Here is a 22,703-nt window from a genome sequence, read left to right as displayed (position 1 = left end):
GACGGGAGCTGCAGCAAGCATGGGCAGCCATGGAGAAGGTCCAGGAAGCTGGAAAGGCCAAAGCGATCGGTGTATCCAACTATCACCAGTCACATCTGGAGACCACACTTAAAACCGCGAAGATTGCACCCGTCATCAACCAGATCGAGCACCACCCCTATTTGCAGCAAGAAGAGCTGGTCCGCTTCCAGCATGAAAAGGAGATCAAGACAGCGAGCTACAGTCCCTTGACGCCCATTTTGCGTGCACCAGGAGGACCAGTGGATCCAAAGGTGGCGGAACTCGCTGCAAAGTACAAGGTTACGGAAGGAGAAATTCTACTCAGATGGTCCATCGACCGCGGAGATGTGGCAGTCACCACAAGTAGCAAGGAATCTCGACTACAGGAGTTTCTGCATGTTCTCACCTTTCAGCTGACCCCGGAAGAGGTGAGAGAGATCTCACAGCTCGGCCAGGGGCACCACTACCGGGTCTTTTGGCGAAAGCAGAATGGCGAGGAGTAATACTAGGCAATATTTTTGTGCATTATGATCTTACTACGATAGATAAATACATTGAGAATCACTCTCTCAGGTAGAGAATGTGCTCTGCAGGATTAGGAACATCAGTAGCAGCACCGGTATTCTCTTAGAGGAACGATATGTTCATACGAATCGGATCTAGACGAGACTCACCTCGGCAATACGGACGCTGCTCCACATTCCACCGTCTTGATCAATGCGGGGTTTGGATGAACCCCACGTACGGCGACCACCCTCGGTCCCGGGTCTATGTATCTGGATGATGTCCTTTCCTCAACTACAGTTGCATTTTCACCATGACTATCACACACAGGCGCCGCCATTCGACAGCCAATAGGAAACACTTTTGGAACTAATCCTCGGCACTTGCTCAGCCAGGTGTGGTCTATTACTACCGACGCTGGATGATGTTTTACCCCCCGAGTTGTCTCATGAGGAGAGAACATTCTCTTTCACGAACCCCACAGGGCCTGCATAAAATGCACTAATATCCTCCATCTGGCACAAAATATTGTAGTGCAAGGCACGAGCCCTATGTAGTAGTCCTAGCTTGCGACAGGGTTTCTGGTAGATCATGTAACTCTCTGGAGCCTTACCCTCGATAGTCAGCGCTACTAGACACCTGTGTCTCCCCTGCTCTCCACCCATTCCTCTTCAACCAGCTTAACCTCCTTGCTTTGCACATTCTGAGCACCAGTGATATGCGCCCCGATTCCACTACATTGATATTTCTTGAACTGTCGCGTTGGGACATCCGCCTGGAACATATCGTCCAGTTCTTCGAGGGAACGGCCCCGGGTCTCTGGCACCGTCAAAAATACCCAGATTAACGCAACCACGGAAAAGCCACCATAGATGAAAGTCACCGACCCTCCTAGCCGCGCTTGTACATATGGATTGACAAAATTGATCGGCACCGATGTTAGGAAGCTACCCATCGAGGCGAGGAATAGCGTGCGCTCGCGCAACTGGCCTGTCCCTACTTCACCCGCCACAACCCAACAGCCGGGGCCCCAGGTGAAGCCATACATGCAGTACCAAAGAATCAAGAGTGCAATGGATGCCGTTGCTGCAGGCGACGACCCGTGGCTTGTATCTCCGGCGGCGATTGCGATCCCGGTTCCAAACATTGTGCCACCGAGGAGGATTGCCCCGATGCACAACGAGTACCGACGACCGATCTTGTCAAAGCTGAAGAAGGTGATGATATGGACAGCAAAACTGCAGCCGGTCACCATCAGGTTGGTACGTAAGGGGTCAGGGAATTTCAGTTGCTCCAGGAAGGTGACGATAAAGTTCTGAATGAAGGAAACGCCCTGGGCTTGCTGCAGCACCTGGACCCCAATAGCAATTATCGTCCGTCTCCGATTGGAGCCTTTAAAACAGTCCCAGAGGGACGTTGCTTTGTGTAACTCTTGCTGCTCCTCGGCCTGGGCCTTGAGAAGTTCTACCTCATATGGAATCGTGTCTGGGTAATTCGATAGCGATCTCAGGACCTGTTCCGCTTCTTCAAAACGGCCACGGTAAATGAGGTAGCGAGGCGACTCGGGGATAAATGCATAGAATGCAATATATCCAATAGGCACTAGCAACTGACAGAGTATGACAACCCTAGCGAAGTTAGATATCACGTCGTACCAACTCAAAATCAACAGGGATGCATCCTACAGATACTGCCATTTATCTGTTCTTGAACGCGATAGGTAGACCACAAGGGAAGCCAGGAAAACGCCCAGGGAGTTGAAAAAACTATACAGTCCAAGAAAGGCTCCTACATATACGTCAGACGGTACTTTCACGATTATATCTCTTGTGGCCATACCTCGAATACGTGGTGGGGAGCACTCTGACAAGTACAGTGGTACACAGTTCGATGCCAAACCAATCCCCGAGTAGACAATGATTCGGCCAACGACAAGTTGCCAGAAGGATGTCACTGCGGATGCCTCGAGGGTGATGCCGATTAACATCAGCAGGGACAGGACCAAGAACGAATTACGCCGGCCCAGCTTGGATGCGACCATTGGGGCCATGATGCAGCCAAGAATGATTCCGGCCGAGCCTGTACCTGTGCCGACCGATGTCTTCTGGGACGGAATCACGAAATGCCCCAGGGCGTCATCATATTCCCCATATTTCTGCTGGAACTGGGAAAGACCCAATGCGCCTCCCCACCACCCGTTATCAAATCCAAACCCCAGGGCTCCCAGGGACGACACCCCGCCGATGAGCGCAAGCCTCCAGTTGAGGTCTTGATACAGCGGCTGGGCCTTCAGCTGTTCCAACATATGTGAGAGCATAGCGTACTGAGTAAAAGTGGGACGAAGATGGGGTGAAAGATGAGGCAATCAAGGTTAATGGAACATGATATACGACTGTATAGGGCCATTCCTTTCCCCGCATAATCCCCGGACGTCTACGAATTTGGAAGTTTGAAGCACTAGCTGTGCCCCCACGAAATCCCTGAAATGATGTCGGATGAAGCCGACCTTTCTGGGGTCCTTGCAGACATAAAAAGCAATTGTAGCCAATGTGGGTGGCTACGTTTATGTACTTAACTTTCCGTCGCAGCGCTATTGTTCACTTTAACCTGCACCGCTCTTTCCAAGGCATTTCTTGATATTGCTTTCATTCATTACTGGCGGATAACACTCACTATGGCCCGTTATACCAAGGCTATCGTACAATCGGCCATCCTCAAGTCTGCCGCAAACCTCACCGCGCAGCTCTTCCGCTACTCAACCAATCCCACAGCTCAGCCACTGGACTGGAAGGCTGTCGTTGAATTCGCTATCTTCGGCCTGATCCAGGCCCAAGTGAACTGCCATTGGCAGGAGTTCCTAGAAGATGTATTTCCGTCGTACTCGGCCGCAGACAAGACAACTGCCCTACAGGAGACCATCCAGTGGCGGAATATTGTCTACAAGATAATTCTAGATCAGACAATCGGGCTGTTCATAATGAATACGATCTTTTTGGTTTGCACCAATTTCACCCGACTCACCAGTGCGTCTGTGCTACTAGCCGAAGTCAACCGGAAGGTCTGGCCCCTGATCGTCAATGCTTGGAAGGTCTGGCCTGCTTGCTCTTTGTGCAATTTCCTCTGGGTTCCTGTGGAGTCCCGCGTCTTTGTTGCGTCTTGTGTGGGATTCGGCTGGAATATCTTTCTAGCTTTCTTCACGATGGTCAAATAGAGGGTGTTGCGATGGTTGTGATATCGCAAACTGAGGGAGATATCTATCTGTTTGAATTGTGTGTTGGGGATCACTTGGTGCTGTTTCTGGGCAATGGGTGGTTAGTATGAAAGGTTGGTGATGCACACAAATATCTCCATTTCATGTAGAGGTCAACCACACGGCGTGAGTTGCGATGTGATGTTTCTCGTATTCTACTAGTAGCCTTAACCATCTGCATAATATGTCGATTGACGGGATAAAGGCGCCACCCACGCTAAACTGATTTAGTATATAAACTAATACGAACATAGTAAAGCAGGGTCCGCATCAAATAAGGAAGTTTGAAGCACTCAGCTGGTCACAACTGTGCGTTCTAAGAAGGCAATCCCAACCACCACCATCGTCATTCATAAATTCTTAGCGCAGCGCCTCGCAACAAAGATGTCAAATCTATGCTACTGTTCCTCATTGTTCACAGGACGACATGGCATGGTTCCATAAGGTATCTTCATTATTACTTGTGGCGGGCCTGTGTGTTCAACCGTCGTGGCAATCACAATGTAGAAGTTCGACGGTCGATAAGCCGCGGGTTTTAGTGCTCAGCGACATCGACAATGAGCCGGACGATGCGCAGTCCTTGGTCCGCCTGATGGTGTACTCCAATGAACTACGCCTGGAAGGTCTCGTGGCGACGACCAGTATCTGGCTTAACGATACGACCCGACCGGATCTCATGCACGATATCGTGGATGCCTTTGAAATATCAGTGCCGTATCTCCGTCACCATGCATCGGGATGGCCCGACGCCAGCGAGATCCACAGTCTAATCACGTCCGGACTGCCCGTGTACGGTATGGAAGGCGTTGGTGAGGGAAAGGACAGCAGTGGTTCAACACTGTTGATCAATGCGGTTGACAAGTCCGAAGAGCCCCTCTGGGTCCTCGTATGGGGTGGTGCGTCGGTTCTGGCGCAGGCCTTGTGGCACGTCAATGCCACCCGATCGCCAGCGGATCTCGATCGTTTCGTGGCCAAATTGCGTGTGTATTCGATTTCCGACCAGGACAACACAGGAACCTGGATGCGGCGGAACTGGCCCAGCCTGTTCTACATTGCCAGTGTGCACCACTTCAATCGCTATGCCGTGGCTGGCTGGGGCGGTATTTCGGGTGACGACTACTATCACTTCCCCAATAATGCTAATAAGGAGGTCATCTCATCCGCCTGGGTCCAGCAAAACATTCAGGCTGTTGGTCCCTTAGGTGCCAAATATCCGGATGCGGATTTCATCCTCGAGGGCGACACCCCTTCCTTGCTGCATATTCTCCCGAACGGCCTCACCGACCCGGAACACCCAGAGTGGGGATCATGGGGTGGTCGGTATGGGCCTGTCACTTTTGGAGAAGGTCATTTTGCCGACAGTGTTGACACCATCGTGGACGATTCGGGGCGAACGATGATGGGATCTCATGTCACCGTCTGGAGATGGCGCGAGGCGTTTCAGCGAGACTTTGCCGCTCGCATGAAGTGGACGATCGCATCCAGGTTCTCTGACGCGAACCACGCCCCGGTTGTCACGGTCGACGGGGACAGGACTCGTCGCGTTATCCAGATCCCGGTGGAGCCAGGCCAGGAGGTCGTGCTGGACGCAACGGACTCCTGCGATCCCGACGGAGACAGCCTGACCTTCAAGTGGTGGCAGTACTTGGAGCCTTCTTCCAATAACAACAATCCCCGGAGAGATGTCGCTGAGCTTTCCCTGAGTTCTACAGATTCCCCCCGAATCACTGTCACGATCCCCCGAAGCGAGGTGATACGACGAGAAGGCCGCAACACCCACCCGGAAAGCGACAAGCACTTGCACCTCATTTTACAGGTTTCTGACGGGGACGTGGTGTCCTATCGTCGAATCATCTTTACGGTGCCAGGCTTGGGATCAGCTCGGGACAAGCAGAAGAGTCACGACGAACTGTAGATATCTAACCGTGTATCTCACCATTGACTTACGTGGTCATTCAGGCTCAGACATCCTAGTTGAAATAGCAAGTATTATTCACGTCTATACTAAATGGAACTACTGCTGAGCAGTACTGTTTTGAACAGGCTAGCCTGGTTTGAATCAACGTGCACCCACCAGGGTTCATACTAGTACCACAATCAGCCAATGTAAATCGAAACTCTTCATTTCTTGACGAGAATGGCCGAGAACGCTTCAAATCGGTGACTCGGTGATTGTCCGATGCCAGCCTTCGGCCCCGCAATCAATCGATTACTCATGGTGGGGATTTCCTCGGCTGTCGAGACGAGTTCCTAGGGACCGGAGAGATGCATTCAAGCCTTTGAGTTCCTGCATGCATGCTCGATCGTGTACGTCTGTTCTAAAATGGCAAACTCTTCCCCTGTCTACATCTTAGGGCTTGGAAGTATCGGATGTTTTGTCGCCCATTCTCTCCGCTCTCTAGCTGATAAACCCCCCATTACACTCCTGCTTCATCGAGAGTCTCTGTACAGCGAATTCAACTCCACGGGACAGAAAATAAGCCTTCAGGTCGGGGAAGACGGAGATGGAGACGATCAATCCGGCTTCAATGTTGAGGTCTTAGGGAGCGATTCCACACCCACATCGCCAATCCGTTGCCTGATTGTCACAGTCAAATCATCGATGACAGTAGACGCCATCAAACCTGTCAAAGAAAGGCTCGGGCGAGATTCTGTTATCTGCCTATTCCAGAATGGCATGGGCCAAGTGGAAGCATTGAATGAGCAGCTATTCCCCGACCCAGCCACACGCCCAACGTATATGTTCGGAATCGTTCGGCATGGCGTCTACCTGAAAGCGGCCTTCCAAGCTGTATTGGCTGGTCGCAATGGCTGCGTCTCCCTCGGCTTTGTAGACGCCGATGCCTCAGATGTATCCCGGCCGAGGAATCGGTTTCTTATCGACACCCTTCTTCGATCAGCAGCTCTCAATTGCCAGGAATTGGAATGGACATGCCTTTTGCGCGATCAACTTTTCAAGCTGGCAGCAAATTGCGTCCTCAACCCTCTCACGGCGCTGCTCGATGTTCGCAACGGCGTTATCGCGAGATGGCTCAGGTCAGACCGTTAATAAATCGCCTCCTGGAGGAGATATCAGCGGTGTTTGGCCGGCTGCCAGAACTCCAGAATCTTTCTACCGATGATCCCTCATGCTTCTCCCCCGTGTCCTTGGAGGCCGTCGTCATGGACACGATCAGAAAGACAGCGGGAAACTCCAGCAGCATGCGGGAGGATATCCGTCAAGGGAGACCGACGGAAATCGAGTTTATTAATGGCTGGATAATCAAGCGCGGCAGGGAACTGGGGGTGGAATGTGTGGCCAATTCATCTCTAACTGAACTGATCCGGTCTAAGAGTAGTCTATCTCGTTAAGTACGAAAAGCTACAGATTCATATAGGACCAATTGGTGATGCAGGAGTGCTGAACCATAGTCAGATATGCACAATGACACTGCGCCTTACTCCGTAGAGAACTAAGATTCTGCTGTGGGACTGGGGATTGCCCAAGTGTGGCGTTTACATCTGAGCAGGTAAAGCCTCCGGTCTTCATTCGCCTACAATCCACTCCACCGTTACTGCCATCAGACCGTGGGTAGCACATATGAAAGGCTACATCGTTTGATCAATATTGATAGAATATAATCCATTTGCCCTACATCTAAGATGAAATTCACCGGTAGAGTACATAGGCGGTCCCATCATTCTCCATCCTCCGCCGCCTCATCAGTTACACAATTCACCCTAGCCGTAGTAGGGGTTCTTGACCTCGGGCAAGTCACCAGGGTCCTTGCAGCACTGGCCGTTGATGTTCTGGCCTATTGAATGGAGCTGTCAGTCGCGATTCGCACATGGATTCAGGAAAAGACTGTTACGACGAGCATACCATTGGAATCGTAGAGGCAGTTGTCCGCACCAAAGTAGATATCACCATAGTTACTGGGCCAAGAAGCCTCCAAGGAGCAGCCAGGTTTAATGTATTTCTTGGTGGAGGTGCCGTCGAACCCAGCGTAGATGGTAACAGGGGGGCTAACGGTAACGGAGCTGCGGACAGCGGCGTCGTCAACAGTAATGTAACCCTTGTTAACATGCTATGGAGGATTAGAGAACAGTTCAGAGACGATCAAGGGAAAAGGATATACCAGGGTAGTAGCCTGAGAGAGGGCAGCAAGGCCCAAGGCAGTGAGGCAGAGAATGTTAACCATTGTGACTGATTGATAAAGAGATGCTGGTACAGGAAGATGAGATGATTGGCGATGAGGAATGATTGCTTGATGATTCTGGCTGGATTCCCAGGGGAGATGGTCACTTATATAGCTTTCTCCGAGCTATTGTGCCAGACCTCCTTATTCATGCTGGTGGGTACATTGCGCTTCATCTCAGCATAGTTCAGCACACCTGGATTTGGCCCCCAAGGAGTTGATTCCATTCTCGAAACGTTGCATGATGACTTGAATATTGGGCAATAGCTGTGGAGTATGTCCTCTTCCAAGACCATAATAGCACGCCGTGTACTCGCTTTCTCGTCTCCAACTAGCCAGTTTCGTACAATCAGAAGCCTCCCTGGCTGTACAGCACTGGGATCCACTCATCTCAACTACCATCACACGCCTGAGTTTCGCCGGTGGCATGAGGGTGTTTCCGCCAGCGCAAACTTGGCGGCAGCCCACCACCGTTGGGCGGAGGATACTGAATCCCCGGTCGGTTGGAGACGTCCCCACACTGAATTGGCACCGCCTACTACGCTCCATTAGTGCCAGCGAGAAGTTCGTTAGCACGAGTACCAGCTGAAGATGCAGGTATTCGATTGAATCACAGTTGCCTTCACTCATTCGTACTCAATCCTCGCTCGGGCGTGTTAAAGAACACTACTCTTGTTCACCGGCTACCGCGAAACCCATTGTGCTATATGACAAGCGCTAGTGGGAGTGAAGATCAATGGATTCAGTCATTGCGGAGGAATACAGCCGAGTGGCCTCTCGAAACAACCGAGTAGATCGCCATGTGAATCTTGGTTCAACCAAGTTCGACCGGGTTGCCAATTCTAGGAGTTCCTGCGATGGACATTGTGCCAACTCAGTCGATTAGGCAAACCCACTCTACAGAGTACTAGACGCGTTTAGCCGACCTAACTGCCTTCCTCATATAGACTACGGCACTGTGTCAATCTATTTGAATTTGAACGGTCGCTACTAGGGAGAACTGATCTGTTTAGTCTCGGTTCCACCGACCGGTGATGGATTTGGGTCTAACCTAACCTATCCAGTCTAGTCATATAAGTTCAGATGAAAGACTCCAAAAGGAGACCTGCCTCTCGTTGGAGAACTCCACTCTTGCTCCACAGCTGTGCATGAGTACTGTCGGCACTGTCGAGGTCAATGATCGGTAGCTGCCGATTCCCGTTCGCCAAGTGTATCGGGAGTGACCCGAACCATCGCCAGGACGTAGTCGTCGTCGTCGTTAATTGGTACGATGACACATGGATTCACAGTCGATCTGGTTCTTAGTCATTTTTCGTGGAATAATTAAAGGTGAGTTGTCGACATGCTTCGGCCGGTGAGTGTGAGTATACATATATCCCCCCCATATCGCGCAAACCATTAATTGTGTCCTGAAGTACTCGAGTGATCGCAGTCATCGTTGTACAAGCACGAGTATCTACGTTATTCTAAAGATGAAAAATAGAAAAAATATGGCTTCTGCTTCATTACTGCTACACTGTGCCAACATGCTCGATTCTTAATTTTGTAGATATAGTATTCCATCCAATATTCTAATTTCGGGATATTCTAAGACACCAAGTAGATTTAAAACAGATCAAATAGACCGAGTCTCGTGAGCTGTACTGTATTTATATAATTCTTTTAGATAGTTACATCATTTTTGAAAGTTATCTTGACAAGCGGTATAAGTTTCCAGTGACTACTCTATATAGATGGTTCAGCAAGAGTAATGCTAGTTCAGATATCCATAAAATATCCTGCCAAGGATATTTTATTGCATTAATATCTATTAACCTGTAATTTGCGGATATAGTATGCCCCCCAACATCCAACGGAGAGGATATGTCCTGGTCGCGATATCGTCTTGATAGCACAGCATCGACAACTATTCCTTTGGCTTCCCACGAACCTACAGAACATGGGCAATGATCCGGTTGGTTCTATTAATAACTAACGCCAACACTCCTCCAGCTCTGGAAATGCTAACAGATCAGCAAGATCAGCATTAAGGGCCGTCATTTCCCGTATGATCAGCGCTGGAAGCCGCACTACCTTTGTTACGAAGGGTTTGCGGGGCAAGCAGATCATTTCCACCCGAAAGTCAATTAATTTGTTGCTTTGCGCTCTTTATCAAAGATTTAAATATGGATGCGCCCGGTCTGTTTTATGTGCCCGATGTACCGATTACATCCAACGCCCGAGTGCCCAGTTTTCTGTGCAAGGCGTTCGATCGGGATCGTAGCGCAAACTACACCCTCCTACCACGCGGAACGCTTGCTTGATATCACTGGTTAGAGTACAAAGGGTGCCTGACAATGGCGGAGAAAGCGAATGGGTCAATGGATGCAGAATATCCGATTTTCCGTGTCACCGCAGAGGCTTTACCCGCTATCTGTGTTCCCTCCCAAAGCTTGGATAGCCGTACCAGATGGCCATGTGGGGGGGAAACAATACAACTGCGACTATGAAATCGAAGACTTCTGAGCTCTACCAGTGGTTACGTGATTTGCGATCACACATACTTGAACCGTCCAAGCCTCGCCGGATCGGAATCCTGAGACGTGAAGCAAGTATACCATGCATCCACCAAGCCACCTTTTTTACCTGCTTTGGTGGAGATTACGAGTTGGACCTGGATCCACACGGCCTTTGTCGCAAGTTGACCCTTCTCGTACTTTCAGCCCTTGCCCTGATGGCTGGGATCACAGTTTTGCCTTCACCCGAAGCAACGTTTCAGGTTTGGTGAGCGTCAGGAAGAGCCCGTCATCACGAAGATAAAAGGCCAGGAAAACCGCTCGTCACTCGGTCAATTCTGTCTCAAGCTCATTCTTCTCGACCGGTGGTATCTACCTTCACAAGCCTCCATTCTGATTCAAAATGCAGTTGCTCACTACTCTGTTGATCTCGACTTTTGTGATCTCTGCTTCAGCAGTCGCAGTCGATACACCTCCCCCCTTCATCCAGCAGAGACCCCCTACTCCTCCTCCCAACTCCGTTTGTCACTGTCAGGACCCACGCGGCTCAAATGTTAACTCCAAGACGGAGTACTGTTGTATGAAATACAGTGCGGCCTCCGCGACGGCCAAAACTGGCCAGGCTGTGTGTCAACATTTCAAGAACAAGGCGGCTAAGAACGGGTTTATGGAATGTTGCCAGCCATCGCCGGGCACGCTTGCTGACATCCGCTTTACGAACGGGAAACCTGCCCTCGATGACTTTGCGGTCTGCACATGAATGTAGACTATCCCGGAGCTAGAAAAGAGGTACGACAAGCTATATCCATTGTTACTCGAATGTGATACTCAAAGCATATCTAGAGCCACTATGGCATTTCTCCAAGTGCTGTTGGAACATCAGATCGTGGCATCCTGGTCTGGACAGGGGAATGGGGTTTGGGACGTTGGTCTGAAGAGGTCGAGCTGTGTTACGGGGCCAATGCTTTTTAGGATACATGTCCATGATTGAGATGTGTTGAGATAACGGGATATCTAGCATGGATATGTTACCTTGAGCCTCAGGGTTGGCAGTCTTAATATATCAGGCCTGTTTTTACACAATAGAAGGGCATGGCAGGATCTTCAGATTCTAGAAAAGCTCTGGCTGATGTTGTTTCTTCAATAAAATATCCGCTGGTATCTGTATCAGCATCCAACCTAGTTTGATATGGTTACTCTTAATAGATAATAGATAGAAGAACGATGGCTCCGATATGCTAGATACTCAGTGTTACCAAGGTATGTGCTATAATAGAAGTGGCTGTTAAAAGTAGGTTGACCTATAGTTATCACTCGTGTTGTCCATGCCACGTCAACGGAGCCCTAGGACACTGACCACCAGTGGGAATGTTCCCTACCCTTCATAGCACTGTGCGTTATAAACACGGCAGGCGATACACAAGGATAATTGGCTGTTCCACTGTCTCGACTAAGAAAGGTTTCTTTGATCTTATTCAGCCACCTCTTATCGTATTCTTTGTAGTCGTGGTCTTGGCTTTGCGTGGCGCAGGGACTGTCGGCTTACGACTGACCATGGTCCTGTACTCAATACTTATTGCCGTTCTCTTCCGAAGTGACAAAAGACTCCGTAGTAAAGGTAAAATTTCACGTTCAACACGCTATGACAAGCCTGTACCTCATACTATACTGTTTCATTTTGCTCCTTGCACCCACATGTGTCCTGGGCCTACGAGAGGATAGTCCGTTTGCTACCGACACATATGACCTTCCGAACAATGTATCCACAGAATACTTCGAGGCCGAGTCTCTCCTGTCTGTGCCACCCTTGATTCAGAGATCGGCTCAGGGCCAACGGGTGCAGTGCGGCGCTGGCTTAGGTTACTGTCAGAGTATGTGAAAATGCATCTCCTCATACGGCGTTCCAAAAGTTTGCGGATTCGTTTCTTCATGCTGATTGCTACCCACAGACATCGGAGGCTGCTGCCCGATGGACACTCGCTGTTGTCAATATGGGTTCTGCCTGCGACCCGGGTACACATGCTGTCCTAAGCAGCCTTGCCCACCGAACACGGTCTGCTGTGCTGGAGAATGCTACCCTAAAGGCGGCCAATGTTGTGACAACGGTCGCTACTGTAGTGCTGGGAGCCACTGTGGAACGAGTCAGTGGCAGATCACCATATGCTACCGGGATCTCACCGATGACGAAATGAAGAATATTTCGGAGACTTTCTCTAATAAGAACGGTGTCCCGCGACAGCCATCATGGCAAGGCAGCTCTCTCAGTATTATTTGTGTGATCCTACCCTCGTTGTATAGGCTACTAGAGTGGTAGCCACACTGGTTGCTCCATACGACTACTAAACAGCGACGGAAGGATGAGTGCTAAAGTCAGCGACCAAACCTCTCCATGCGCTAACGAGATTACGACCTGTGTCTGGAAATGGAATTACAATCGAAAATTGTCAGAAGTTGGAATGGGAATTTAGGGCCCATGATATATATCAAGAAAGCTGAAACACTCAGAAACAAATACAGATTATTTTCGTGGAAAGATTCCAGACCCTTTCTACCCCATCTCAAGTAGACAGTCTTTTTTCCCGATACGCCGTTAATAGAGTTGAAAGGCGATCGTGGCCATACAGCAACCTCGGTCTGAACTGACTCTACCTCTGGGACCACCACCAGAGACTGTTTTGATATATAGCATCATCCTCGTTGCCAACAAGGAAACCCCACTTTTTCAAGAACCAGGGGGAGACCTCCCAGCTGCGCGCATCCCAAGGGGTCCCATTTCCACGGCCATGTAAAGAAGTCGCCGTTGAACCCCAACACCGCATGCTATCATGCGCCAGATCAAAACACAGCTCATCCTCGCTGAACGCCGGGGTCCCGGATGAGATTGCTGTCAATGCTCTGGCACGAAAGGAGGGAAATGGTACAATGTCAAGATAGGGATGATGGGGAAACTTCAGCTGTTCTGGGGTGGGTTGGAGATCTGCAGCCAAAGTATGGTAGGAGATGGGCTGGTACCGAGAACAAAAGGGCGATTCCGAATCATCGTTTACAAAATCGCCTAAAGATAGCCCTAACTGCTTGGCATTTTCGAGAAAGGCAGACGTACTTGAGAAGCTCGTGAGTTTGATTGTTCTCAGATCGCTGCATTTTGGTTCGATCTGCGACAGCCTTCTTGCCGTACTAATGCCTACGGCTTCGATACTCCACCGAGGAGGTCCTTTCATTTGCGATAGACGACGAACGCCCGAGTACAAGGCCAATCCAATATTTAAAGGTACTGTGAGCTCGGATTCAACCAACTCGAGCCAGCAGCCAAAACATGTTTGATTGGCGAGATCAAACAAATGGTTATCAAGGGCTCCGCCCATCGAAATAATACCATATTTCAAGATGGAAGCAATCCCGAGTTGTTCCGCGTCGAGAATTTTCGCAACATTCTCTAGATCAGAAACGCTAGCGAAATAGCCTAATAGCTCTCGGTATAAAAAGTATGGCTTAGCACTTCGGTGATCATGTATACAGCAAGGCGAGCTGAACGGTATGAGCTTCTGGCGTGTATCACGCGATCCAATTCCATATTCTCACATTGCAGGGTGGCTGCTAACATGGCAGAGGGGTCCAGAGACTGTTGAAGCCGCTCGCCCAAGCTGGCCCTCACTCTGTTTCACAACCTCGAGGCCTGCTTCTTGTTGTGCCTTTTGTCGCTGACCTTGGTTTCCCGTGGGTTAATATTGACTCGTCGCAGGTAACGGATACTCGTACTTACGACTTCGCCGCTTAGCCCGTGCATTTTGCTCTCGTCTGCGCTCTCGCATCCATTGATATGGATACTTTGTATCGTCCGACATTAGGGGCAGGCAAGAGGGATATTGTTGGGGTTAATAGTGTCGAGATCTTGCCAGGTGGTGTTCAGGTACAAGAGCAGACGTCTCGCGTCTGGTGGAAATAAGCCGGATATAATCGGCGTTAAGAATCGATGCCTTAGTAACAAGGTTTACTATCTCCCCTACCAAGGCGTTCATTAAGATAAATTATAGGGCCAGCAAAAGTAAACACTACATAAAAGTCACCCCATCACAAGTACGAACGGATCTGCTCCTCATTCCACTGCCAGAATTTCTCACATAACCCCACATCAAAAAGGTCCTTGCGACCTGCTATCACCTTTCCCGGGGGGACAACTATAGCACATGTTAAACCTGTTCGATCTGCTGTGGGAAATTGGTCGGGCTTTGGGACATACTCCATTTTCCAGACTTAACAGACTCGATCTCAGGCTGAAGACCGGCATAAAGCTCGGTATAAGCACCCACTTCCGGTGGTTGGGCGATTAGCTTCTACAGGAGCATTAGCGGTGATATTGCTGGTGTGTGGGTTGGACTTACGACAACAGCGACTTGCCAACAGGGCATTGTCCTCTGTAGGTCAGTCATTGCAGTGCCCGGATCAAGAGTCTACTGTGACTTAGTACGGGTTCATGACACGATATTGCTCTAAAGACCCACAATACTGCCGACACCGTCCTTTTCGGAGCGCCGCGCAAACTCCACGGCCAGCAGGATATTGGCGGCTTTGCTTCTTGCGTATTTTGTCCAAGCTCCCTCGTCCTTGCGGTAGTCCATATTCGAAAAGTCAATCGCCGGGGTCGGGGCCATCCTGACCGCCGAAGAGGATAACCATACAACGCGCACTGAGTTCGGGGGAGAGTCTGCTGCAGCCCTGACAAGAGCTGGATAGAGCAGCTTCGTAAAAAGAAATGGCCCGACCACATTCGTGCCGAGCTGCAGCTCATAGCCCTGAGCGGTTGTGGACCCCTGTGGAGGGATCATCACGCCGGCATTGTTCCAGAGAACGTGGAGCTTGGATTCCTTCGTCAAGAATTCATCGGCTGACTTTTTGATTGTTGATAAATCGCCCAGGTCGAGCTGTAAAAAGACCATTTGCCCTTTAGATTCGGGAAAACGCTTCATGATATTGTTGATTACACTTTCCCCTCTGGAGGCGTTGCGGGCAGCAAGATATACTTTACCCCCATGTTGATAGAGAATGGATGCTAGATGCATGCCATATCCTGAGGTAGCACCAGTGATAAGGAAGGTCTAATTTGCACGTTATTTCAGTATATGAATGTTATTCGAAATGTCCTTCGCATACCTTGCCACTTTGGTCACTAAGATTTGCCTCGGTCAAGGGAGGTTCTGATGAGGAAAACAAGCCCATTGTTGATTGAGAGAAAGGATGAAGAACCAGGAAATTGGGAATTGTCTGAACTTCCTCCACCGAAGAGAGAGGGATATACGGACCTTGATATAACCCACGATTGCAATGGATTCACGTACATCTCCCACTTTACGCCATCCTCATCTGTACAAGGACAGTCCAGATGTCAGCATTAAAGTTGAGACTTTTTAATTGGACAAACTCGGTGGGGCGAAGGTCAACATTTAAGTTTCAATATCTCGTTCCGGAAGTTTCACTGAAGATCATTCGATCTCAGCACCAAAATTGACCGTTGATGTTATGCACCCAAGCTCTACCTTCGCCTCAATATGTACTATAGTAGCCTAGGTTTGATGAAAGTAGTGTCCCATCGGCAATTGAAACTGATATGAGAGCAATCCTTAAGCAAGCCTGTTCTAACTTTAGGAAAGAAAGTATCTAGTGACGGAATTCCATAAGACACAAGGCAGCAGAGCACCTAATCATGTCATTAAACATTGAAGCTGAAGGAAAATCCATTAGTTATTGTAACTGTGCTTCCTCGGCTAACGGAGTAGTAGCCGCAGAAAGCTACTGTGATAGCAACTGTCAATGCATGTCTCCCGAAATTGTCACCGTCTGTTGAAATATATAATTCTCTACTGGTATTGCTAATCGATGGGTGCAGTATGGTCCAGGCTAAATCTTAAGGCATTGTCCGACTGTGAATGTAATAAGGAACATGCAAGCATCAGGAGACGGAAACTGGCGGGTGTAAAGGGTCAGCTGATGATGCTGTGCCCTTTCCTTACATACCCGACGAAGATACCAGGTTCGATTTCAGACTTCAGGTGTGCCAAGAATGGCAATTCGATTCACAAACTTGTCCTGATACATACTACAAGGGAAGGCGGTGAGTATCACCGACTACCACCATGAATGACGTCAGTGGATAAAAGAACCCTGGCAAGTGCTCCGTAATCAGACTCTCCACTCAATATCAGATGTCGACGTATGTGATCTACCCATTCCAGAAATCCTGGCTTGCTCCTATACGTCATCGCGGACTAGCATCACCCAGAGGATCCAGAATATGTGTGGCTTCAATCAGCGAGTATATAAACTTGCGCGATTCAGCCCTCGAAATGGCCTATGCGCCGAGGAGCTGTTTGTCAACATAACATGAATCACGAACCTCCTCACGTTTCTCCACGTCACCATCCCGATACCGCGCTAAGATATTGCTAGGTAACATATATAGTCTTTCTTTACTTCGGCGTGGTTGAACAGCAGGAAATGTACTATCTCCCCTTTGTAGCATCTGTCACAAAACAGGAAATTAAACAGGGCTGTTAGCAGAATTCAAACGACATTGGAAGGTTAATTTACGCATTCGTTCACTGCGTCAATTGGAGAACGCCTAGCTATCCCAAAAAAATGCATTCCCGTGAAAGTTCAGGGGAAGGTTGGGAAGGGGGCCCTCGCAAGTACGCCTACAATCGCGAGGGAGCCCGGGAACGAGAGATGCATCTGTAACCAAACCCTGCCTTCCGTCGCAATCCTCGGGTGAAATACTTCTAACGCAATGATACAGCTATCTTCCATATTGGGGCTTTTCAGATTCCGAGAAGCATGCTCAACAGTCTATCGGAACCCACCCGAACGTGTCACGCGACAATGTCTTGACGGTCTTTGCGCAGCTCGCTGCACTACGAATGGGCGCTCAAAGAGCCCTGATATCGCTTTTTGATAAAAGCATGCAACACGTTGTTGCGGAAGCAACTCCAGGACTTAGCTTGCGCGGCACTGAGACGTGCGAGCGAACGGAAGCCTTATGGCTGGGCGTTTGTCGCCTGCCACGCCAGAAGATCGCAATGTGCTACCATGCAGTGAGATCATTTGTCGAAGACGGAGAGGACATTTTTGTTGCGACGGACCTTGCTGAAGACGAGCGATTCAAGCACCACCCATCGGTAACTGCTTATCCGCACAACAGATTTTACGTGTCAGTGCCCATCCAGTCCCCGGATGCATATGTCATTGGGAGTGTGGCAGTGCTGGACGACCGGCCGAGAGATGGAGTCCGTGATGAGCAAGTACGTTTTTTGAAAGAACTCTCGGCAACGGTTATGGATCACTTGCTGTCTCAACGCGCGATGCGAGAGGAGTATCGCGAGGAGAAGATGGTCCGGGCACTGGGCTTGTTTGTCCGAGGCAAGTCAGATCTGAACGAGTGGTTCTATAGTCGAAATTCCCCGGACAAAAAATACGGCTCAAAGATGGCACATATCAACAGGCGGTTGGAGCAACTGCAGGTCTCTGTGTCAAGCCCCGATGAGGACGAAGAGCAACAGGAGTGGATGGACAAGGATGGGGAAGCCACAACAGGCAAAGCCAAAGAAAACAAAAAATACAAATATAGATCGCCTGTCCGAAAATTTGGGAACCAACAGGACAGTAAAAAGGAGGATGAGGACGAGGTAGATAACAAAAAGAGCAAAAGGCAGCGCCCCAGGCTTTCACCTACCACTAGCCAACTTCAAGAGACACTTGCGCCGTCTAATGTCCGGTCGGTGGTCAATCGCGCCGCTTCTTTGATATATCAGGCACTGGATGTCGAAGGGGCAATGTTTATTGATGCAAGCGTGTATGCTCGTCGACAAACTATGGGTTCTACCGAGACTACCCATGATACACCAGAAGCATACAGCATTGGAAACCAGGTAGACGAGGACCAAGTCCCTTCTGCCTCATGCCCGGAGTCTGGGTTCCAAGGGTCAACCGATAACGAAAAGGAGGCCAGAAGTCTGGTCCTTGGCCACTTCACCTCGTCGACATCTGACCAAGCCGAGAATCTGAAAAACAGTCACTATATCTCTCTCTCTGGCGCTTTTGTGAGTCATCTTATTGACCAGTACCCCAAGGGGAAGATCTTCCACATTGAAGAAGATGGCTCCATCGCGCTAAGTTATGAGGGACTAGCCGATGAGATGGACTACTCAGAAAATGGTGGACGTGGCGCACAGACTACAGAGGCCCAGAAGAAAGACGTACAGCAGGAGACAATGGATATCAAGCAACTTATGAAGGTTTTACCGGACGCAAGATGCATTGCCATTTTTCCTGTCTGGGACTTTCAGCGAAGCCGCTGGTTTGCAGTCAATTTGGTCTGGACGGACGATCCAGGCAGAGTGTTGTCTGAGCCAAAAGATCTAACTTACATGGCGGCATTCAGTAACACGGTCATGGCTGAGGTGTCCCGCTTGGACTTGGAGGCAGCCGACCGAGCTAAGGGCGATTTCATTTCTTCTATATCTCATGAATTGCGGTCGCCTTTGCACGGCTTACTCGGAACTGTAGAGCTGCTCCAAGATATGGTGAACTCCTACGCGCAGCGGTCGTTGATCGAGACCATATACAGTTGCGGGAGGACATTATTAGACACGTTAAACCATCTGCTTGATTATGCTAAGATTAATACTCTCACCCGACCGCGGCTGTCGGATATGGCTGGTCGACAAGGAGGAACAGACGTGTCCAAACCCCAATCAGCGGCGCCTGGCTTTCTTCAGGATGAAGACCTGGGCGTGCTGGCACAGGAAGTTATTGAGGGCCTTCTTGCAGGAGCAGAGTATCAGCGTCGCGGGCCCAACGGCAACAATGGGGTAGCTATGAAGAATAATGTCAATACCCCAGAGTCTCGACTGATGACTATTGTGGATATTGAGTGGCAGGACAGTTGGCAGTTCAGTGTTTATGCTGGAGCTTGGCGCAGGGTGGTGATGAATCTATTTGGCAACGCTCTCAAGTACACGCGTACAGGGTACATTCGACTACTGATGAAGAAGGACACGTTGATTACGGACGGCAAGGGCCCTAGTGCAGCAGTTCACATCACAATCAGTGATTCTGGGCGCGGCATGTCTGAAGACTTCCTTAAAAATCATCTATACAGTGCCTTTCTCCAAGAGGATACCACGTCACCTGGTCTAGGGGTTGGTCTTCACTTAGTCCACCAAATCGTGAAGTCTTTGAATGGACAAATCAAATTTACAAGTGAAGTCGGTCGGGGGACAAGTGTCGACGTCGTTCTCCCTGTGACACCACCAGAACGGTCGACCTCCGTCCAATCCTCCGACTATACCGGTTTGAGAGATAGGCTAAACGGCATGACGGTCTCGTTATTCACAAGGAGCTCTCAAATGGGCGACCTAGGATTCGATCAGCAAACATTTGAAGATGTGCTGTCAAGTCTGGGACGAATGGTGTCAGGATGGTTTGGTTTAAGGGTGTTGAGTCACGATGAACTTACATATGAACAACCGGATTTCGCTATTATTACTGAGCATGAATACTACAAGTATTATCGACAAGGCTCCAACGAGCCGGCACCGGATAGCTCGGAAATCAAACCGTCGCTTCCGTTGATTGTTCTCGGTACACGAACCAGTAGCTGGAAAGCTCTGGGAGAGACTGTGGATGATTCTGTTATCTTTCTAACACAGCCGTGAGTGTTTCAGACCACACTGCTAGGGTCCCGTATTGACCAGTTCGTCTAGTGTGAGTCCCAAGACTCTCTCAACAGCATTCGAGCATTGTCTGGGCTTGTCAGGTCACTCTGAGGAGTCAATGCCAAAAAGCGACCACTGCCCTCACAGACCTGCCAGAAAGATCTCCCAGGGATCTAACCGAGGACCGGAAGTCCAAGCCAATAACAGTAAACCTGAGCATCTACAACAGACTGATGTTGACGGCGATGATGCGGCCACTAGTGATGACAAACAAGAATCGTCCAACAGCGAAGGAGAAGCTCAGGTGAACTACATGCCAGGCAACATTCTTCTCGTAGAGGATAATCAAGTCAATCTTAAGGTGTGACACTTCCTGGTGGGAGATTAACTGGTTCTAACGGTCCGGCTTAGATTATTGAAATGTGTGTCAAGAGTGCTGGGTTCAAGTACCAGACTGCATCCAATGGTCGGGACGCCTTGGAGAAGTTTAAGGCCGATCGATATGACGCTGTAGTGATGGGTTGGTCGCAACCTTTGCTGTAGCATTATGATAAAGGAGGATAAGGCTAACTAAGTGACAGATATCTCCATGCCCGTTATGGATGGCCTGACAGCCACCCGCGAGATGCGACATTTTGAACGCACGAAAAAGCTGCCACCTGCCACTATAATCATACTAACTGCTGTTCTGTCCGCCTCTATGCAGCATGAAACCATGATCAGTGGGGCCAATATGTTTCTCACAAAGCCTACGTCGCTGAAGCAATTGAAGGAAATACTGCAGAAGCTATCTGAAGGGAAGGATGTATCTGACGAAATGAGCTCATGATGTGATGAAAAGTGTGCTGATGAATGTGTGTACATAATAATAGCAATCAAGTGTATAGAAAGGGCGCAACAGAGGTATAGAGGGATGAATAACAGTGGCTACGGTCAGCAATGTCTCCTGCTTCACTTTCACCGACGACTTGATATGTAGCGACTCGCACATATAAGAGAGCTTATTTTTTGATGTGTAAATCCCAGTATATTGTAATCTGGAGGTTGAGATCTATTCTAAGTTCAAAGAGAGTCATCGTAATGTCAATATCCGTCGTAGCCGTGAAAGTGCAAGGCCTGCCTCGCCGTCTAAATTCGCCGTGCCTTCTCTGATCAAGAATGGTTAGTCCAACCACCAATGAGGCACCAATTGCTCTCCTTAACCCAAGGTGACCGTGATGCCTGCACTAGCAGAGCAACTGTTGGTGTCGGTATCATCGGGCTGCTGATACGATTCGGCGCAGTTGGTGTCTCCCGCTGAGCAGGATGCAGATGAGCAGCTCGAATCATTCGGGGTGGCCGAGAAGCCAGCGGTGATGAACTCCGAGCCGGAGTCCAGGTTGATAGAGGAGAGATCCCAATACACAGTGTCACCATCCGCGGTGTACTCGAACTGCAGGACACTGGTCTCACTGTCGGTGGTTGCCATCTTGATGGAAATCCCGCCGGTAGACTCGGTCTTCCAGGCCTCGGAATATGTGGCCCCTGAGGAAATTGTCTGCGCTTCACTGGAGGTGTCGGAGGTGGACCAGAGGTATACAGTGCTGCCGAGGTTATTCACGATCTGGACGCTGCCACTTCCACTGGTGCTGGCACTGGCACTGGCACTGGCACTAGAGCTGGTGGCGACGGAAGTGGTGGTCGGAATAATGCTGGTAGGACTACCTCTGGGGTAGTGATGAGGAAGTGCAAAAGCAGTCATTGCAAAGACCGCCGAAAGAAGGACTTTAGAGAGCATCATCGCGGATCGTGAATGAGGACTGACAAGGAGTGTCGTGGAAAGAAGGAGGGTAGTCAGATTTGGCTCTAATGAGTGGCCGGCTAACGTGGATTTGAGAATGAATGTCGGAGGATCAACCTCAACGTCAAGTCTAATCAAAGAAAGGAATGAAAAAACAGTAAGGATTGTGTGTGCAATGTGAGAACGCAAGTGCAGACGGCTGCAGGCTGGGGGCGTGTAGCTCTATATATGCCTCATGGTGGAGCCGGCAAAGATGGCGAACATTGGCCACCACCCCAATCAATATAAGCCACTGCTCCGTTCGATGCATGGCCCAGTCGTGTGTCATGTCAGAAACGGATACCCATTTCCACGCGAACTGTGGAGCACAAGTCTCGAACGTTCAGGGCAGGTGTTCCATTGGCCCAGGCCAACCTAGGGCTTAGATGCTTAGGCAAAAGCTTACACCAATACTGCAAGTGTCCCTGGATGTTCCAGCCTTCAAGGCCAATCTAGAAACAGCCTCTAGATGGGCAGGGCGGGTCTCCCACATGGTTCTGGGCCGACTGGTCGGTGCCTGACGCGTAGAGTGGAGCCAGCGCTTCGACACAGCCCACAAATAACACTCGATACGTAATCCCGGCTGTGGCTGTCTGACGACGCTTCGCCCCAGAAGTCCCCATCGAAAACGGATTTAGGTACTGGACTCGTCGTTTTGTACTGTGTATGTGTCGGTTTCTAATGAAGCAGTATCCAATGTGGCGTGTGAGAAAATAAGGGTTTGCCAGACACTGCAGCCCTAAAACTCAC

The 22,703-nt window shown here is 49.7% G+C and overlaps 12 protein-coding genes across 12 annotated transcripts; 7 read left to right on the top strand and 5 right to left on the bottom strand.

Annotated features, from left to right (window-relative positions):
* Window positions 1-29: 29 nt before the first annotated feature.
* Window positions 30-503, top strand: ANOM_007374 (putative ketoreductase; the record flags this gene model as incomplete). Its single annotated transcript, XM_015552630.1, has 1 exon — window positions 30-503. The coding sequence occupies one exon, from the start codon at window positions 30-32 to the stop codon at window positions 501-503; it is 474 nt and encodes a 157-aa protein (XP_015404752.1).
* A 632-nt stretch (window positions 504-1,135) lies between these two features.
* On the bottom strand, window positions 1,136-2,821 carry ANOM_007373 (putative high-affinity glucose transporter; the record flags this gene model as incomplete). Its single annotated transcript, XM_015552629.1, has 3 exons — window positions 1,136-2,132; window positions 2,190-2,292; window positions 2,344-2,821. The coding sequence occupies 3 exons, from the start codon at window positions 2,819-2,821 to the stop codon at window positions 1,136-1,138; spliced, it is 1,578 nt and encodes a 525-aa protein (XP_015404756.1).
* A 357-nt stretch (window positions 2,822-3,178) lies between these two features.
* Window positions 3,179-3,715, top strand: ANOM_007372 (Mpv17/PMP22 family protein; the record flags this gene model as incomplete). The annotated part of the gene is made up of 1 exon (XM_015552628.1): window positions 3,179-3,715. The coding sequence occupies one exon, from the start codon at window positions 3,179-3,181 to the stop codon at window positions 3,713-3,715; it is 537 nt and encodes a 178-aa protein (XP_015404755.1).
* Window positions 3,716-4,181: 466 nt separating this feature from the next.
* ANOM_007371 (cellulose-binding protein) lies at window positions 4,182-5,669 on the top strand (the record flags this gene model as incomplete). The annotated part of the gene is made up of 1 exon (XM_015552627.1): window positions 4,182-5,669. One exon carries the CDS (start codon window positions 4,182-4,184, stop codon window positions 5,667-5,669), a length of 1,488 nt encoding a protein of 495 aa, XP_015404754.1.
* Window positions 5,670-6,077: 408 nt separating this feature from the next.
* ANOM_007370 (ketopantoate reductase family protein) lies at window positions 6,078-7,105 on the top strand (the record flags this gene model as incomplete). Its single annotated transcript, XM_015552626.1, has 2 exons — window positions 6,078-6,758; window positions 6,821-7,105. 2 exons carry the CDS (start codon window positions 6,078-6,080, stop codon window positions 7,103-7,105), a joined length of 966 nt encoding a protein of 321 aa, XP_015404753.1.
* A 369-nt stretch (window positions 7,106-7,474) lies between these two features.
* Window positions 7,475-7,935, bottom strand: ANOM_007369 (uncharacterized protein; the record flags this gene model as incomplete). Its single annotated transcript, XM_015552625.1, has 3 exons — window positions 7,475-7,548; window positions 7,617-7,821; window positions 7,873-7,935. The coding sequence occupies 3 exons, from the start codon at window positions 7,933-7,935 to the stop codon at window positions 7,475-7,477; spliced, it is 342 nt and encodes a 113-aa protein (XP_015404772.1).
* Window positions 7,936-10,830: 2,895 nt separating this feature from the next.
* On the top strand, window positions 10,831-11,187 carry ANOM_007368 (uncharacterized protein; the record flags this gene model as incomplete). The annotated part of the gene is made up of 1 exon (XM_015552624.1): window positions 10,831-11,187. One exon carries the CDS (start codon window positions 10,831-10,833, stop codon window positions 11,185-11,187), a length of 357 nt encoding a protein of 118 aa, XP_015404773.1.
* Window positions 11,188-12,069: 882 nt separating this feature from the next.
* ANOM_007367 (uncharacterized protein) lies at window positions 12,070-12,619 on the top strand (the record flags this gene model as incomplete). The annotated part of the gene is made up of 2 exons (XM_015552623.1): window positions 12,070-12,264; window positions 12,377-12,619. The coding sequence occupies 2 exons, from the start codon at window positions 12,070-12,072 to the stop codon at window positions 12,617-12,619; spliced, it is 438 nt and encodes a 145-aa protein (XP_015404764.1).
* Window positions 12,620-13,072: 453 nt separating this feature from the next.
* On the bottom strand, window positions 13,073-14,272 carry ANOM_007366 (uncharacterized protein; the record flags this gene model as incomplete). The annotated part of the gene is made up of 3 exons (XM_015552622.1): window positions 13,073-13,877; window positions 14,010-14,133; window positions 14,191-14,272. 3 exons carry the CDS (start codon window positions 14,270-14,272, stop codon window positions 13,073-13,075), a joined length of 1,011 nt encoding a protein of 336 aa, XP_015404765.1.
* Window positions 14,273-14,498: 226 nt separating this feature from the next.
* On the bottom strand, window positions 14,499-15,644 carry ANOM_007365 (putative short-chain dehydrogenase; the record flags this gene model as incomplete). Its single annotated transcript, XM_015552621.1, has 5 exons — window positions 14,499-14,605; window positions 14,668-14,761; window positions 14,810-14,878; window positions 14,930-15,523; window positions 15,579-15,644. 5 exons carry the CDS (start codon window positions 15,642-15,644, stop codon window positions 14,499-14,501), a joined length of 930 nt encoding a protein of 309 aa, XP_015404766.1.
* A 1,416-nt stretch (window positions 15,645-17,060) lies between these two features.
* On the top strand, window positions 17,061-20,963 carry ANOM_007364 (hybrid sensor histidine kinase/response regulator; the record flags this gene model as incomplete). The annotated part of the gene is made up of 5 exons (XM_015552620.1): window positions 17,061-17,155; window positions 17,218-20,130; window positions 20,183-20,495; window positions 20,546-20,654; window positions 20,716-20,963. The coding sequence occupies 5 exons, from the start codon at window positions 17,061-17,063 to the stop codon at window positions 20,961-20,963; spliced, it is 3,678 nt and encodes a 1,225-aa protein (XP_015404767.1).
* Window positions 20,964-21,332: 369 nt separating this feature from the next.
* On the bottom strand, window positions 21,333-21,914 carry ANOM_007363 (GPI anchored cell wall protein; the record flags this gene model as incomplete). Its single annotated transcript, XM_015552619.1, has 1 exon — window positions 21,333-21,914. One exon carries the CDS (start codon window positions 21,912-21,914, stop codon window positions 21,333-21,335), a length of 582 nt encoding a protein of 193 aa, XP_015404768.1.
* Window positions 21,915-22,703: the final 789 nt, after the last annotated feature.

The sequence above is a fragment of the Aspergillus nomiae genome (genome assembly GCF_001204775.2).
Source record: "Aspergillus nomiae NRRL 13137 chromosome Unknown contig00243, whole genome shotgun sequence".
In the NCBI taxonomy this organism is placed as follows: domain Eukaryota; kingdom Fungi; phylum Ascomycota; class Eurotiomycetes; order Eurotiales; family Aspergillaceae; genus Aspergillus; species Aspergillus nomiae.
Note: the sequence above shows the minus strand (reverse complement) of the source record. Positions and strands in the feature narration are given on the sequence as shown.